The 12005-nt window shown below is 45.6% G+C and overlaps 1 protein-coding gene across 5 annotated transcripts in view; it reads right to left on the bottom strand.

Moving 5' to 3' along the window:
* Nucleotides 1–2440: 2440 nt before the first annotated feature.
* Nucleotides 2441–12005, bottom strand: part of IPCEF1 (interaction protein for cytohesin exchange factors 1) — a 68305-nt gene continuing 58740 nt past the window's right edge. For all 5 annotated transcript variants that reach the window (XM_077349149.1, XM_077349157.1, XM_077349173.1 and 2 more), the window contains 2 exons: nucleotides 3976–4166; nucleotides 2441–3717 (listed from right to left, as the gene is read on the bottom strand). In XM_077349149.1, coding sequence (XP_077205264.1) covers nucleotides 3514–3717; nucleotides 3976–4166 — 395 coding nt within the window. In that variant the 3' untranslated portion in view covers nucleotides 2441–3513. The remainder of the gene's footprint in view (nucleotides 3718–3975; nucleotides 4167–12005) is intronic.

Here is a 12005-nt window from a genome sequence, read left to right as displayed (position 1 = left end):
GAGCTGCCTTTCAGGTTTTATTGAATCCCCTCCAGCTTCTACAGACAATTTCTTGTCCAGCTTCTTTTAAAAGGAGGTCTTATGAGAACATGGGGGTCACTGCAAAACAGAATGTGCTCCTTGTAGTGTCAAAGGTGTTAAGCATGCCCAAAGTTGTAGGAGCCAGCCTGGTGAAATGGTTAAGAGCAACAGCCTCTAGTCTGGTGAGCCAGTTCCCAGCTCCTCCTCTTCATGCAGCTAGCTGTGTGACCTTGGACTCATCACAATCCTGACAGAGCTGTTCTCACAGATCAGTCCTGTCAGGGCTCTCTCAGCCTCACCTACCTCACAGGGTGTCTGTTGTGGGGGAAGGGAAGGCTTTGAGACTCCTTTGGGTAGTGAAACACAGGGCATGAAAACCAACTCTTCTTCTACCAGACTATTTTTCATTTGTGAGATAAAAAGCAACTGTGTTTCATACTACCTAAAGATTAACATGGAACATTTATTTTGCTGGTTTTTAAAAGAACAGGGAAAAGAACTTGCAACATTCCAGGGAGCAGCTTAAAAACCCTACTAAACAAATAAAAATGGAGATGTATGCTGCATATTGTAGCTATCAGGTCATAAGAAAGCCACTTCCTTTCTATTCTTAGAAAAGTAACTAGTCATGTAAATTAAAAGGACATGTATTATAATGATAATGGTACCTTTTATTAAATAATTTCATACCAATGCAGAGCTGGGATTCAGAGCTAAAACAAAAGAACATAATGGTTATTAGTACTGCCCTATTTTACTAGCAGATTTTAAAGAGCAGCAAAACAATTTTCATTTGGGAAAATGTTGATTTAAATGTTTATTTTAAATGTATCTGTTTCTTTCATTGTTATTTCCATGCAGCCAAATGTCTCTGGTTGAACAGATCTACATTATTTGATTTATACTGACAACATATCAGATGTAATATCACCCTGTGGCCTATACAGTCATTGAATGACTGAATCATAGAGTTGGAAAGGTCTCCAGGGTCATCTAGTCCTATCCCCTGCATATGGTAGGAACTCACAACTACCCATCTACAGTGACCCCAATTTCAAAAGCCCAAGTGATCCCTCCACCAAAAATCTCCAGAATCCATCCTGGCCAGGAGGAAATTTACCTAACATCCCATAGTGACCATTAGTAATTCCCTGGATATGCAAGGAAGGGCCACAAGAGACAAACACTGGCACATCCCTTCCTGCCCAGCCACTCACAATCTGCCCAAGTTCATAAAATCAGCATTTCTGTCAGATGACTATTTAGCCACTGGTTAAAATCTTCCAAAGAAGGAGAACCCACCACCTTCCAAGGAAGCCTGTTCCCCTGAGGAACCGCTCTAACTGTCCAGAACTTCTTCCAGATGTTTAGCTGAAAATTCTTTTGAATTAATTTCAACCCATTGGTTCTGGTCTGACCCCCTGGGGCAACAAAAAACATCTTTTAAATGCTCCATCTTCTATATGGCAGCCCTTCAAGTATTTGAGGATGGTCAACATATCGACTCTTAGTCATCTTTTCTCCATGCTAAACAGATCAAATTCCCTCAACCTTTCCTCATATAACTTGGTCTCCAAACCCCTCACCATCTTTGTAGCCCTCCTTTGGATGCGCTCCAGTTTGTTTACATCTTTCTTCAGTTGTGGTGCCCAAAACTGAACACAGTATTCCAAGTGAGGTCTTACCAGAGTGTAGTAAAGTGGTAACATCACCTCACATGATCTGGACTCATTTTGATACAGCTCAAAATGATAGCACCTATGTGACTAACTCAGGAGGGAGAAAAAAGCAGGTGCCACCATGGCCTTATACAATCTCCCTAATGTTTGACTTTGCCAGAACTTCCATTGCCCAGTTTCAGAATGTATGCCAGAAGGGCAGGTCTAAGCCAATCCACTGTGTAGACTGCAGGTTAGAGTGACATCTGTTTATGGAATTCTGAAAGAATTGGAGTTTACATAGAGAGTCAGGTATGAAGAATACAGCATGCTCATGGTGAAGAAATTCTTGCACAAAAACTGCCAATATACATGCTTTTTATGAAGAGAATATCTTATGCATTACCATGAGCTCATAGTTAAGCAGGGATTTGAAGCAAAGTCTCCCATGCTCCAGGAAACAATAAAGGACCACATATGGAGAGAATGCCATGACTTGTTTTATCTTCCTCCTCCATTCCTCATTTCACTCACAATTAAATAATTGCCCTTTTGCTCAGAACTGTCACAAAGCCCAAACTGTATGGTATCATCACATGGACTAAATGATCCCTAATTGGCTGGGATCATGTACTGAGGCATTAGTGTTTGGTTGTTATTGTCTTTAAAGTACCAAAAGAGTTTCAAGGTAGAGGCAGGGAATAGTGCCTAGCATAAACTCAAGAAAAAGTAAGGAAAGTAAAGTTTGATACACCTTGGGGAACTTTAAAAAACATGGTTTCCATGTAAATATTATACACACCTATGCATTTCGATGCACATGTCATTAAAATACAGTTCCCAACATTCCCAATCACAAAGGACAGAACACAGAGAGGGACTGTAGAGATTTGAGCAAGTCTTTAAAGGCTGGTTGAGACAAAACTAACTCATCAGGAAAACAGGGGAAAGGGCCACCATGTGACATCATGGGCTTTTCTAGAACACATCAATCAAATGCCCTCTGCTTACAAATGTTACACCAGTATTGATATGCTTTGCACAGACATTTCTGTAAGATGTATTTTAATGTGTTTTTAAATGAGTAGTTGAATTCCCTGCTCCATAAAACAATCCCTCCCCCACAAAAAAATAGCAATGGCAAGGAATTTATTTTATTTTGTCATGAAAAAGAGTCAAATGTAATCCTTCCCACAAGACTCAGAGGCATATCTTTGCTTTGGCCATTCTTTATGCCAATAAAGGTACTCTGAATCTGCTTTGGCCATTCATAAATAAGGATAGTTTATTATTTCACAAGATGTCCAGCAAACAGCATATAAAAGATACGGGCCCTGGCATTAATATCATTATTCTTTGAGTGCTTCAAAGGGGTGACTATAGTGAGGAGTAACATGTTTATTGGAAGCAAACTTTAAAAGCCAAGCTTTTAAAAGCATTTTTATAGTTTAAACTTTTTGCTTCAGTCCACCAAGTTTTTATTTACAAAATATACATAATCTTTAAAATACAAACATCTACATGCTGAGTTTACTTAATAGTTCTCACTATGAAGTTTGGCCATTAAAAAAAAATGGGAATGCAAATTCCCTCAGTTAGATAAATGTTCTCAGAACGTCACCAAGTCTAGTTATCAGCATGTGAGCCTTTAGGTGGCGACATCTTTAATCATGGAATGCGAAGGAAACAGTGTGATGGGCCGTGGGCTGAATTTCATCTCATACAGAAGTGACAAGCTCTTAGAAAACCAGCAAAACTGGAAACAATCGCATCTTGGACTTTCCATAGATGGAGAGAAACACAGGCAGAACAAGTAATATACTGCCCACTGTGCTCAGATAGTACTTTCAATGAAAGAAGCTTTTTGTGGCGCCTCTGGCTCCTCGATATTCTCTTCAGACACATCCAGGACATCCTGCTGCGGATAGATATCTTGAACCAACAGAGAGTTTGTGTTCTTCCACTCTCTGTACTTCCTGGCTGTTAGTTTTCTGTCCTCCAGCAATTGGTTAATCATGGCCAGGTCATGTTCTTTGCACTAATGAACAAAAACAAAAAGGTTTGAGGAACAGAAAACACTGAGTTATAAAGGACCTTTCATTTCTGAAAGTGTCCAAATTACATTTTTGTTCAGAAAATACACATACTAGGTAAACACCCGGGTGTTAATTACAAGACTGGCTTCATTAGGAACAAACAGTTTTCAGGGATGACTGAAAATCCTATGAGTCACAGCCAATTAAATAGGATCCCACCCCCTCCTCTGCATGAGCTTAACACCTCCATAAAACCTTACCTTTAATGTACTATTCAGTGCTCGGATTTTGTGGAGTTTCTCATTAACTGATGGATTTTTACTCCTTTTGATAAAGGATTTTCTCAGCTCTCTTTTAGTTGAAGGTCGGCGGTCCCCAATAGGAGATAAACTGGCTTGCTCTAAAGACTTGTAAAGTTTCTCCATTTCATCTATGGAGCATTTCCCTTGTTCTGAAAGAAAAATATAAGTGTATATAAGCCACAAAGTTCGGTAGTTGCTAGAATGATATCAAAGTGCTGTTTGCCTTGATAGTCAAATGAAGATAGCAATAGCAAGAGAAGAGAATGAACAATTGTAAAAACTGAAATGTTGCTTGACCACATTTCCATTTTCAAGAGTTGCTGTGTGTCTGAGAGATGGTTTCAAATGGAACACATCACACACTAGTCAAACCTTTTCAACTACAAGGTCTTCATTATATGACACCTGCTAGTCAAACCTTTTCAACTACAGGGTCTTCATTATATGACACCCACTAGTCAAACCTTTTCAACTACAAGGTCTTCATTATATGACACCCTGCCCATAGTGAATCCTTTGGCTCCTAGACGTTCTAGATGCCAAACACAAAGACCATTTCTGCACTGGGAACTTTGCTGCCCCGGCTCCCATGTGAGACCACAAATCTGGGGTAGATGGGGTACACCAGGCCAAATGGTCCCACATGCAGCAACCTGATGTGACTCAAACTCCAGCCTGCAGCCGGGCACAAAGTCTCCAGTGTAGAGACAGTCAATGTATCACATTCTCCCAGGTATTTGTCTGTGGCAGGAAGTGTTTCCTCAGTGTACTTCTACACCTGTACTTCTATCCCTTGGTTTATTCACTGTTTCCCTCCCTCCCTCTGCTCATATTTCACTTTATTCTGATTTTTTTCCACCACTATGTTTTCTGTTGGTTAGCATTGTGCTGCTTTAAACATATTTAACTGCTGGCTACAATGCTTTTTTTATGACAAGTTTAATTTTGTTTCTGTTTTATGGCTTATATTAACCTGTGTTTTTACACCATATGTGGAAGCCACCACAAGACAATTTTGATAGGTGCTAGAGTATATATGTCTTGAGTGGCTAGAAATATGGACTGGTGTTATCATGATGGAAGAGTCCATACCAATGCCGTGTGTTCCTGGGGGCTTCTGGAATGCAGATTCTCTTTGCAAAAGGACTGAATTATATGCCAGAGCAGTTCCTTTGCATCTGTGTAGCTGTGTCATGTCATTGCCATGAGGAAGTGTTTATTGGCATCCACCTTGAGACTGCTACAATTCATTAATGATCCTGATATCCTGAGGTTTGTTTTACTACACTGCAGCAAAACAACTATCACCATGAAAGAAAAAGGGAACACAGAGCAATAACTAAATAATACATATTTTCCCTAAGGATAGATTCAAATGAGTAGCCGTGTTGGTCTGAAGTGGCACAATAAAATCAGAGTCTAGTAGCACCTTTAAGACCAACAAAGATTTATTCAAGGCATGAGCTTTCGAGTGCAAGTACCCTTCTCCAGACGAAGGGTGCTTGCACTCGAAAGCTCACGTCTTGAATAAATCTTTGTTGGTCTTAAAGGTGCCACTGGACTCTGATTTTATTATATTTTCCCTAGAAGAAGAAAACAAAGTTGCTTACCGTTTACGGTAACTGTTGTTCATTGACGTCTTGTGTGCAGGCACACATTGGGACTGCGCACGCGCAGGCCTGCCGCTCAGAACCTTCCCTAGCTAAAAGTCTCCAAAGAGGGCGCTCCACACCGCTACCACGCATGCGCCGGGTTTCCCGCGCACTGATCACGAGGACACGGGGCGGAGCGCCCACCCTCCTCAGTTCTCTGCCGCCGCTCATCGGAACGAATCCGATAAACTCTCAGACTCAGCGGGGCAGGTGGGAGGGAATGTGTGCCTGCACACAAGACGTCAATGAACAACAGTTACCGTAAACGGTAAGCAACTCTGTTTTCATTTTCCGTCTTGTAGTGCAGTCCCACATTGGGATTTTCATGAGCTAAATACCTGTGGAGGTGGGTGAGTCCTCTATGAAAAAAGTGAATGCAGAACCGAAGTTCCAAATCGAGCCTCTGATCTTGCCGACAGATCGATCACATAGTGTTTGATGAAAGTGCTTTCAGTAGACCACGTTGCTGCCCTGCAGATGTCATGAAGAGGAACCTGCCTGAGGAATGCAGCAGAGGTGGCCTGAGCTCTCAACGAATGTGCCCGCAGGTGTAATGGGCATGGGAGTGCTGCAGCCTTGTATGAGGCACGAATCGCGGACACCAGCCAACGAGAGAGGGTCTGGGAAGACGCCTTGCATCCCTTTTTGGGCCCCCAATAACACATGAACAGGGACAACGATTTCCTAAAGTCCCGTGTCCTATCCAAATAATAAAGAATTGCACGTTTAACGTCTAAGTAGTGTAGTTTCTGTTCTCCCGGTGATTGTGGGTTTGGGGAAAAAACTGGAAGGGAGACCTCTTGTGAGAGATGAAACTGAGAGACTACCTTGGGTAGAAACTGCCAATCTGGATGGAGGACAACCCTGGAAGGGAAGACCTTCAGAAAGGGGGGATCTATTCTCAGCGAGGCTAGTTCGCTGACCCTTCTCGCAGAGGTAATGCCAATTAAAAACGCTACCTTCATGGATAGCAAAGCCAAAAAAATGGAACCCATGGGTTCAAAGGGAGGACTCATTAGGGCCTGCAGGACTACCTCCAAAGACCACCGTGGGACCGATGGTTGATGGGGTGGAAACAAATTCGTAAGACCCCGGAGAAAACGTTTGGACAATTTATGGGCAAATACTGAAGTGCCCTGCACTTCGGCGTGGTAAGAGGCCAACGCCGCCAAGTGAGTCCTGACAGAGGTAACTGCCAGACCAGAGTTTGCTAATTCCCATAGGTACAACAGGACCTGTGGTAAGGGACAAGTAAATGGGCAAAGATGTCGTGATAGGCACCAGCGCTCAAATCTAGCCCACTTATTTCCATAACTTCGCCTAGTAGAGCTTTTTCGGGATTGCAACAACACTTCCCTCACGCTAGGTGGGAGGGGTCCGTCAGTGGTGTAATCCGCTATGCCGTAAGGTGAAGCCTGGATAAATCTGGGCATGGTTGGGAATCGGAAGTCAGGAGGGCAGGGTCCAACGGGAGTCGGATCCAAATGCCGTTGGCCATCAAATTCAGCTTGGTAAACCATGGCTGATGGGGCCAAAAAGGGGCAATCAAAATCGCATCCGTATTGTCCGCCGACATTTTCACCAACACCCTCGGGATAAGAGGCAGCGGGGAAAACGCGTAATGCAGAACCCCTGTCCATGTGATCTGGAACGCATCCCCCAGAGACTGGGGGTCTATCCCCCCTGGGGAGCAAAACTCTTGGGCCTTCGCAGAATGTGCCCTGGCAAAAAGGTCGATCTGGGGGGTTCCCCATAGGGAAAACAAGCGGCTCAGGACCAGGTCGTCTAGTGTCCAGTCGTATTCCTGAGAAAACACCCTGCTCAATCTGTCTGCTCTGGTATTCATGGAGCCCGCTATGTGTATAGCCCTCATGTCTGCTTGAATCTCGAAAAGAATCTGCCACACTCTCAGTGCCTCGGAGCATAGGGCTAAAGACCCGGTGTCCCCCTGCTTGTTGATATAGAACAGGGTCGCAGTGTTGTCCATGTAAAGGAGAATCCGCTTGCTCCGGCATAAATCTGAAAAAACAGGTATCTCGCTGACTGCCGGGTCTTTCTCAAGGAGAATAGGAAATCATCCGTTGTCTTAGCAAACAGCGAGGATTTCTCGAACGGCATGTCCTCACCCTTGACTCTGGTTTCAAGGGGAAGGGATGTATTTCAGAGCCAGGAATGGCGACGGACAATAGCAGAGGCCATGGATCGGGCCGCGATATCTCCAGCATGCTTGCCTGAGTTGATACCTTGTTTAGAAGCTTTGATCGCCTCGGCCTGGATCATGCGGGCAAGGCTTCGTTGCTCTTTGGGAATCAGCTCGATATACTTCGAGAAACTCTCCCACAAACAAAGTTGATAGGCGTTGATAGGTAATTGGCTATACGGAAACTGAGCGCCGAGGGGGAGTAGACCTTCCGTCCCAATGTATCCAAGCGCCTGCTCTCCCTGTCTACCGGGGAGGAATGCTGGCCAGGTTTGCGTTTCAACTGCATATCATCTATGATGGACGAGGTGGCAGAGGGATGGATGGAAAGGAACTCCGAAGAGTCAGGCTTCACCCTGTACAGGGATTCAATTTTCTTCGGTGCCGGTTGCACCGACGCAGGTTTGTCCCAGATAGGGACCGTCAGATCTTCGAAACCCTGGATAATAGGCAGGGCAATATTCGACGGGGTATTAGAATAGAGTCTGCTCAGGATCTTGTCCTTGGGCCTTGCATCCGACATTGAAACGTCCAGGTCAAGAGCCTTCACCATGCGTAGGAGCTGCTCTCCATACATTCTGTAGTCCTCAGTAGGCAAAGCTGAGGTAGGATCTGCCAAGGCCTCATCGGGGGATGGATCCGATGCGGACTCTGGGCTGGTGGGAATCGGAACGGACTGGGGCTCAAATGAACCCGACGGAACAGCCGACATCATAGCCGAAGCACTGTCAGGGAAGTCCAAGACAGGATCTTCCTCCTCGGCCATAGGCCGGTCCCATTGGCCGACATATACCGGTGAATGCCCCACAGGGACCTGGGTCAACGCCACCGAGGATCCCTCGTCTTGCACATCCAAGGAATAGGATTGCATTAAAGGCTCTCGCAACGGAGGCGTGGAGGACCGACGAACGGAACCCATGGAACCATGTTTTGGAACCAAAGGTTTGTCCTTGTGCTTGGACTTTTTCGCCTTTTTAATGGGAGGATCGGCCGAAGCGCCCCGTTCCGAAGGCAGTAAAACTAGTGCCGAAGCAACGTTAGGAACCTCAGACGCCACTAGGGGTCTCTTAAGAGGTTTCGGAGAGCCTCTTGATGGCTCCATGGCAGAACGGACAGAGGAAGGTCTGGATCCAAGAACGGATGGGGCCTTCGATGGTGCCCGAGATGGAGTCGGCTCAGACTGGGGACGTGGAGGTTCTGCCAAAAGGGCCTTCTCCCAAAGTGCCGCCTTCAGCCTCGCGGCTCTATCAGAGCGGGCCTTCGGTGTAAACGTCTGGCAGATTAAACACGAAGGTATGGAGTGGCCCTCACCCAGACAAATAAGGCAACGGTCGTGCTCGTCCGTCACCGGCATCTTCACAGCACACTGGCTACACTTCTTAAAAATAGCTTCGGAAGCCATCCTGAAGAAATTTTTGAAAAATATCGCTGACGCAGTAAGAAAAGATGAGGAGACTTACAAAGGACGTCCACTAATCGTGGCGGCGAAAAGAGAACTGTGGAGGGTGGGCGCTCCGCCCTGTGTCCTCGTGATCAGTGCACGGGAAACCCGGCGCATGCGTGGTAGCGGTGTGGAGCGCCCTCATTAGAGACTTTTAGCTAGGGAAGGTTCCGAGCGGCAGGCCTGCACGTGCGCAGTCCCAATGTGGGACTGCACTACAAGACGGAAAATGAAGAGTTGGTTCTTATATGCTGTTTTTTCTCTACCTGAAGGAGTCTCAGAGTGGCTTACATTCGCCTTCCCTTTCCTCTCCCCACAACAGACACCCTGTGAGATGGGTGAGGCTGAGAGAGCCCTGATATCACTGCTCGGTCAGAACAGCTTTATCAGTGCGGTGGCGAGCCCAAGGACACCCAGCTGGCTGCATGTCGGGGAGTGCAGAACTGAACCCAGCATGCCAGATTAGAAGTCCACACTCCACCAAGTTAGACATAAGATACTATAAACAAAAACATGTAGGAAGTCAATCTATTAGGAAAAAATTGTACCACAATGCCTTCATTTGGACTAACTAAATTTACCCTTTTTTTCTTTGGGATCATTTATTTGGTTCTAACAATGGCATGATGTAACATCCTATGAGTTTTCTGGAGCTGTGGTTCTTGAAACAGTGTTATGAAGAACAGCAGAACAATACTGCTGCATCCTACCAATGGCCCAACATCTTTCTATGAATGAGATGCCACAGAAAGTCTACCTCAGGGCATAGTAGTCCTACTTTCTGCTTTAATTAGCAGCTGAAATTCAGAGAGATATAGCCCAAGGATGTGGCAGCCCATCTAAAACCTACTGATCTCTCTTCTATGAGTTTCCTTTTTTAAAATCTAGCGAATCCTGGGGTCCTAAGATATTTGTCATAGACATGTCTGCAGCTGCCCATGTGAACAGGCAATACTGATTCTTCCTTGTATAGCAAGGAAATTATAACAACCTATAACAACAATTATAATTATAACAATTGTAACACAAATAAATCACAAACAATTCCCTTGAGAAGAAAAGATGGAAGCCAAGTTGGCTCCATAAGCAGTTGTCAAAAGATTTGAGGAATAAAAAAAGAGTCATTTAGGAAATGGAAGGAAGACCTTATTACCAAGGATGAGTGTAAACAACCAGGGGGACTGTTAGAAAAGCTAAATATGAACTTAGGCTAGCAAGAAATGCTAAACATAACAAAAAAGGCTTCTTTAGTTATATTTCAAGCAAGAAAAAGAACAGGGACACCATATGACCACTGAGAGGCCAAGAAAGTAAAATTATAACAGATGATGAAGAAAGGGCCGAACTGCTTAACGCCTGTTTCTCCTCAGTCTTCTCTTGCATGATATTTGTGTTGACACGTAGGTAAAATGTGGTATGGATCCTAATTCTGTCAAGTGGATCGGTACCTGATTGACAGATCATACCTAAAGGGTACTTGTAAATGGCTCAGCATCCAGATTGGTGTAGTGGTTAGGAGTGCGGATTTCTAATCTGGCATGCCAGGTTCGATTCTGCGCTCCCCCATATGTAGCCAGATGGGTGACCTTGGGCTCGCCACGACACTGATAAAACTGTTCTGACCGAGCAGTAATATCAGGGCTCTCTCAGCCGCACCCACCCCACAGGGTGTCTGTTGTGGGGAGAGGAAAGGAAAGGCGACTCTAAGCCACTTTGAGCCTCCTTTGGGTAGGGAAAAGCAGCATGTAAAAACCAACTCTTCTTCTTCCTCTTTCTCCTCTTCCTCCTCATCTTCCTCTTCCATTTCCTGCTTCGGTGTACAATCCCTGATTTTTCTGGATGGTCTCCTGTCCAAGTACTAGCCGTGTCCAATTCTGCCTAGGTTCCAAGATCAGGAGAGATTATACTATCTTGGGCCATCCAGATCAAGCATGTATATCCTACAAGCATACTTTATTAGAGAACAGGAACAGGTAACAGTTCTCTGTTGAGTACAAACCACAGCAACATCAGGAGGCAACATTGGAGGAAGGCCTCGGCCTTTATGTCCTATTGTTGGCCATCCCTATGTCCTATTGTTGGCCATCCAATTGTTGGCCATCCCGAGGACTAGATAGATCCTGAAGTGTTCCCCAACCACCGGGCTGTGGTCCAGTACCGGGCCGTGGAGGCCTTGGTACCAGGCCGCGGCGGGGGGGAGGGATGCGCCGGCGCACCAATAGGCGCACCTTCCTCCCCCCCTGCAGTACACACTCACTGCACCGGGAGCGATCACCGCATCGTAGCACAGTGAGCACCGTGCTGCAGGGGGAAGCACGTGCGCCCGCCAGCATGCTGGTGCCTGCAAACGCATCATCACAGAGCTGCTGCACCTGCGTGTTTGCGTGTGCCGGCACCTCCCCCCTCCCGCAGCGTGGCGCTTGCTAAGCCAGGAGGCAGCCAATCACTCCTGGTGCAGCAAGTGGTGGGGGGAGGGAGGCATGCCAGCACCCGTGCCTCCCTCTCCTCCCCGGTCCCCAGGCCTCCCTCTCCCCCCCCCCCCGGTTCCCAGCCTGAAAAAGGTTGGGGACCACTGCTGTAGGGCTCTTCTCATATTTTTAGGAGACCATTACATTAAAGTGTTATAAAAACTTTTCTAAAAATACCAGTCATTCTAATTTAGCTATTTTTATGCAGTTAATAATGACATTCTTGG

Source organism: Paroedura picta, chromosome 1, assembly GCF_049243985.1.
Source record: "Paroedura picta isolate Pp20150507F chromosome 1, Ppicta_v3.0, whole genome shotgun sequence".
NCBI lineage: Eukaryota > Metazoa > Chordata > Lepidosauria > Squamata > Gekkonidae > Paroedura > Paroedura picta.
Note: the sequence above shows the minus strand (reverse complement) of the source record. Positions and strands in the feature narration are given on the sequence as shown.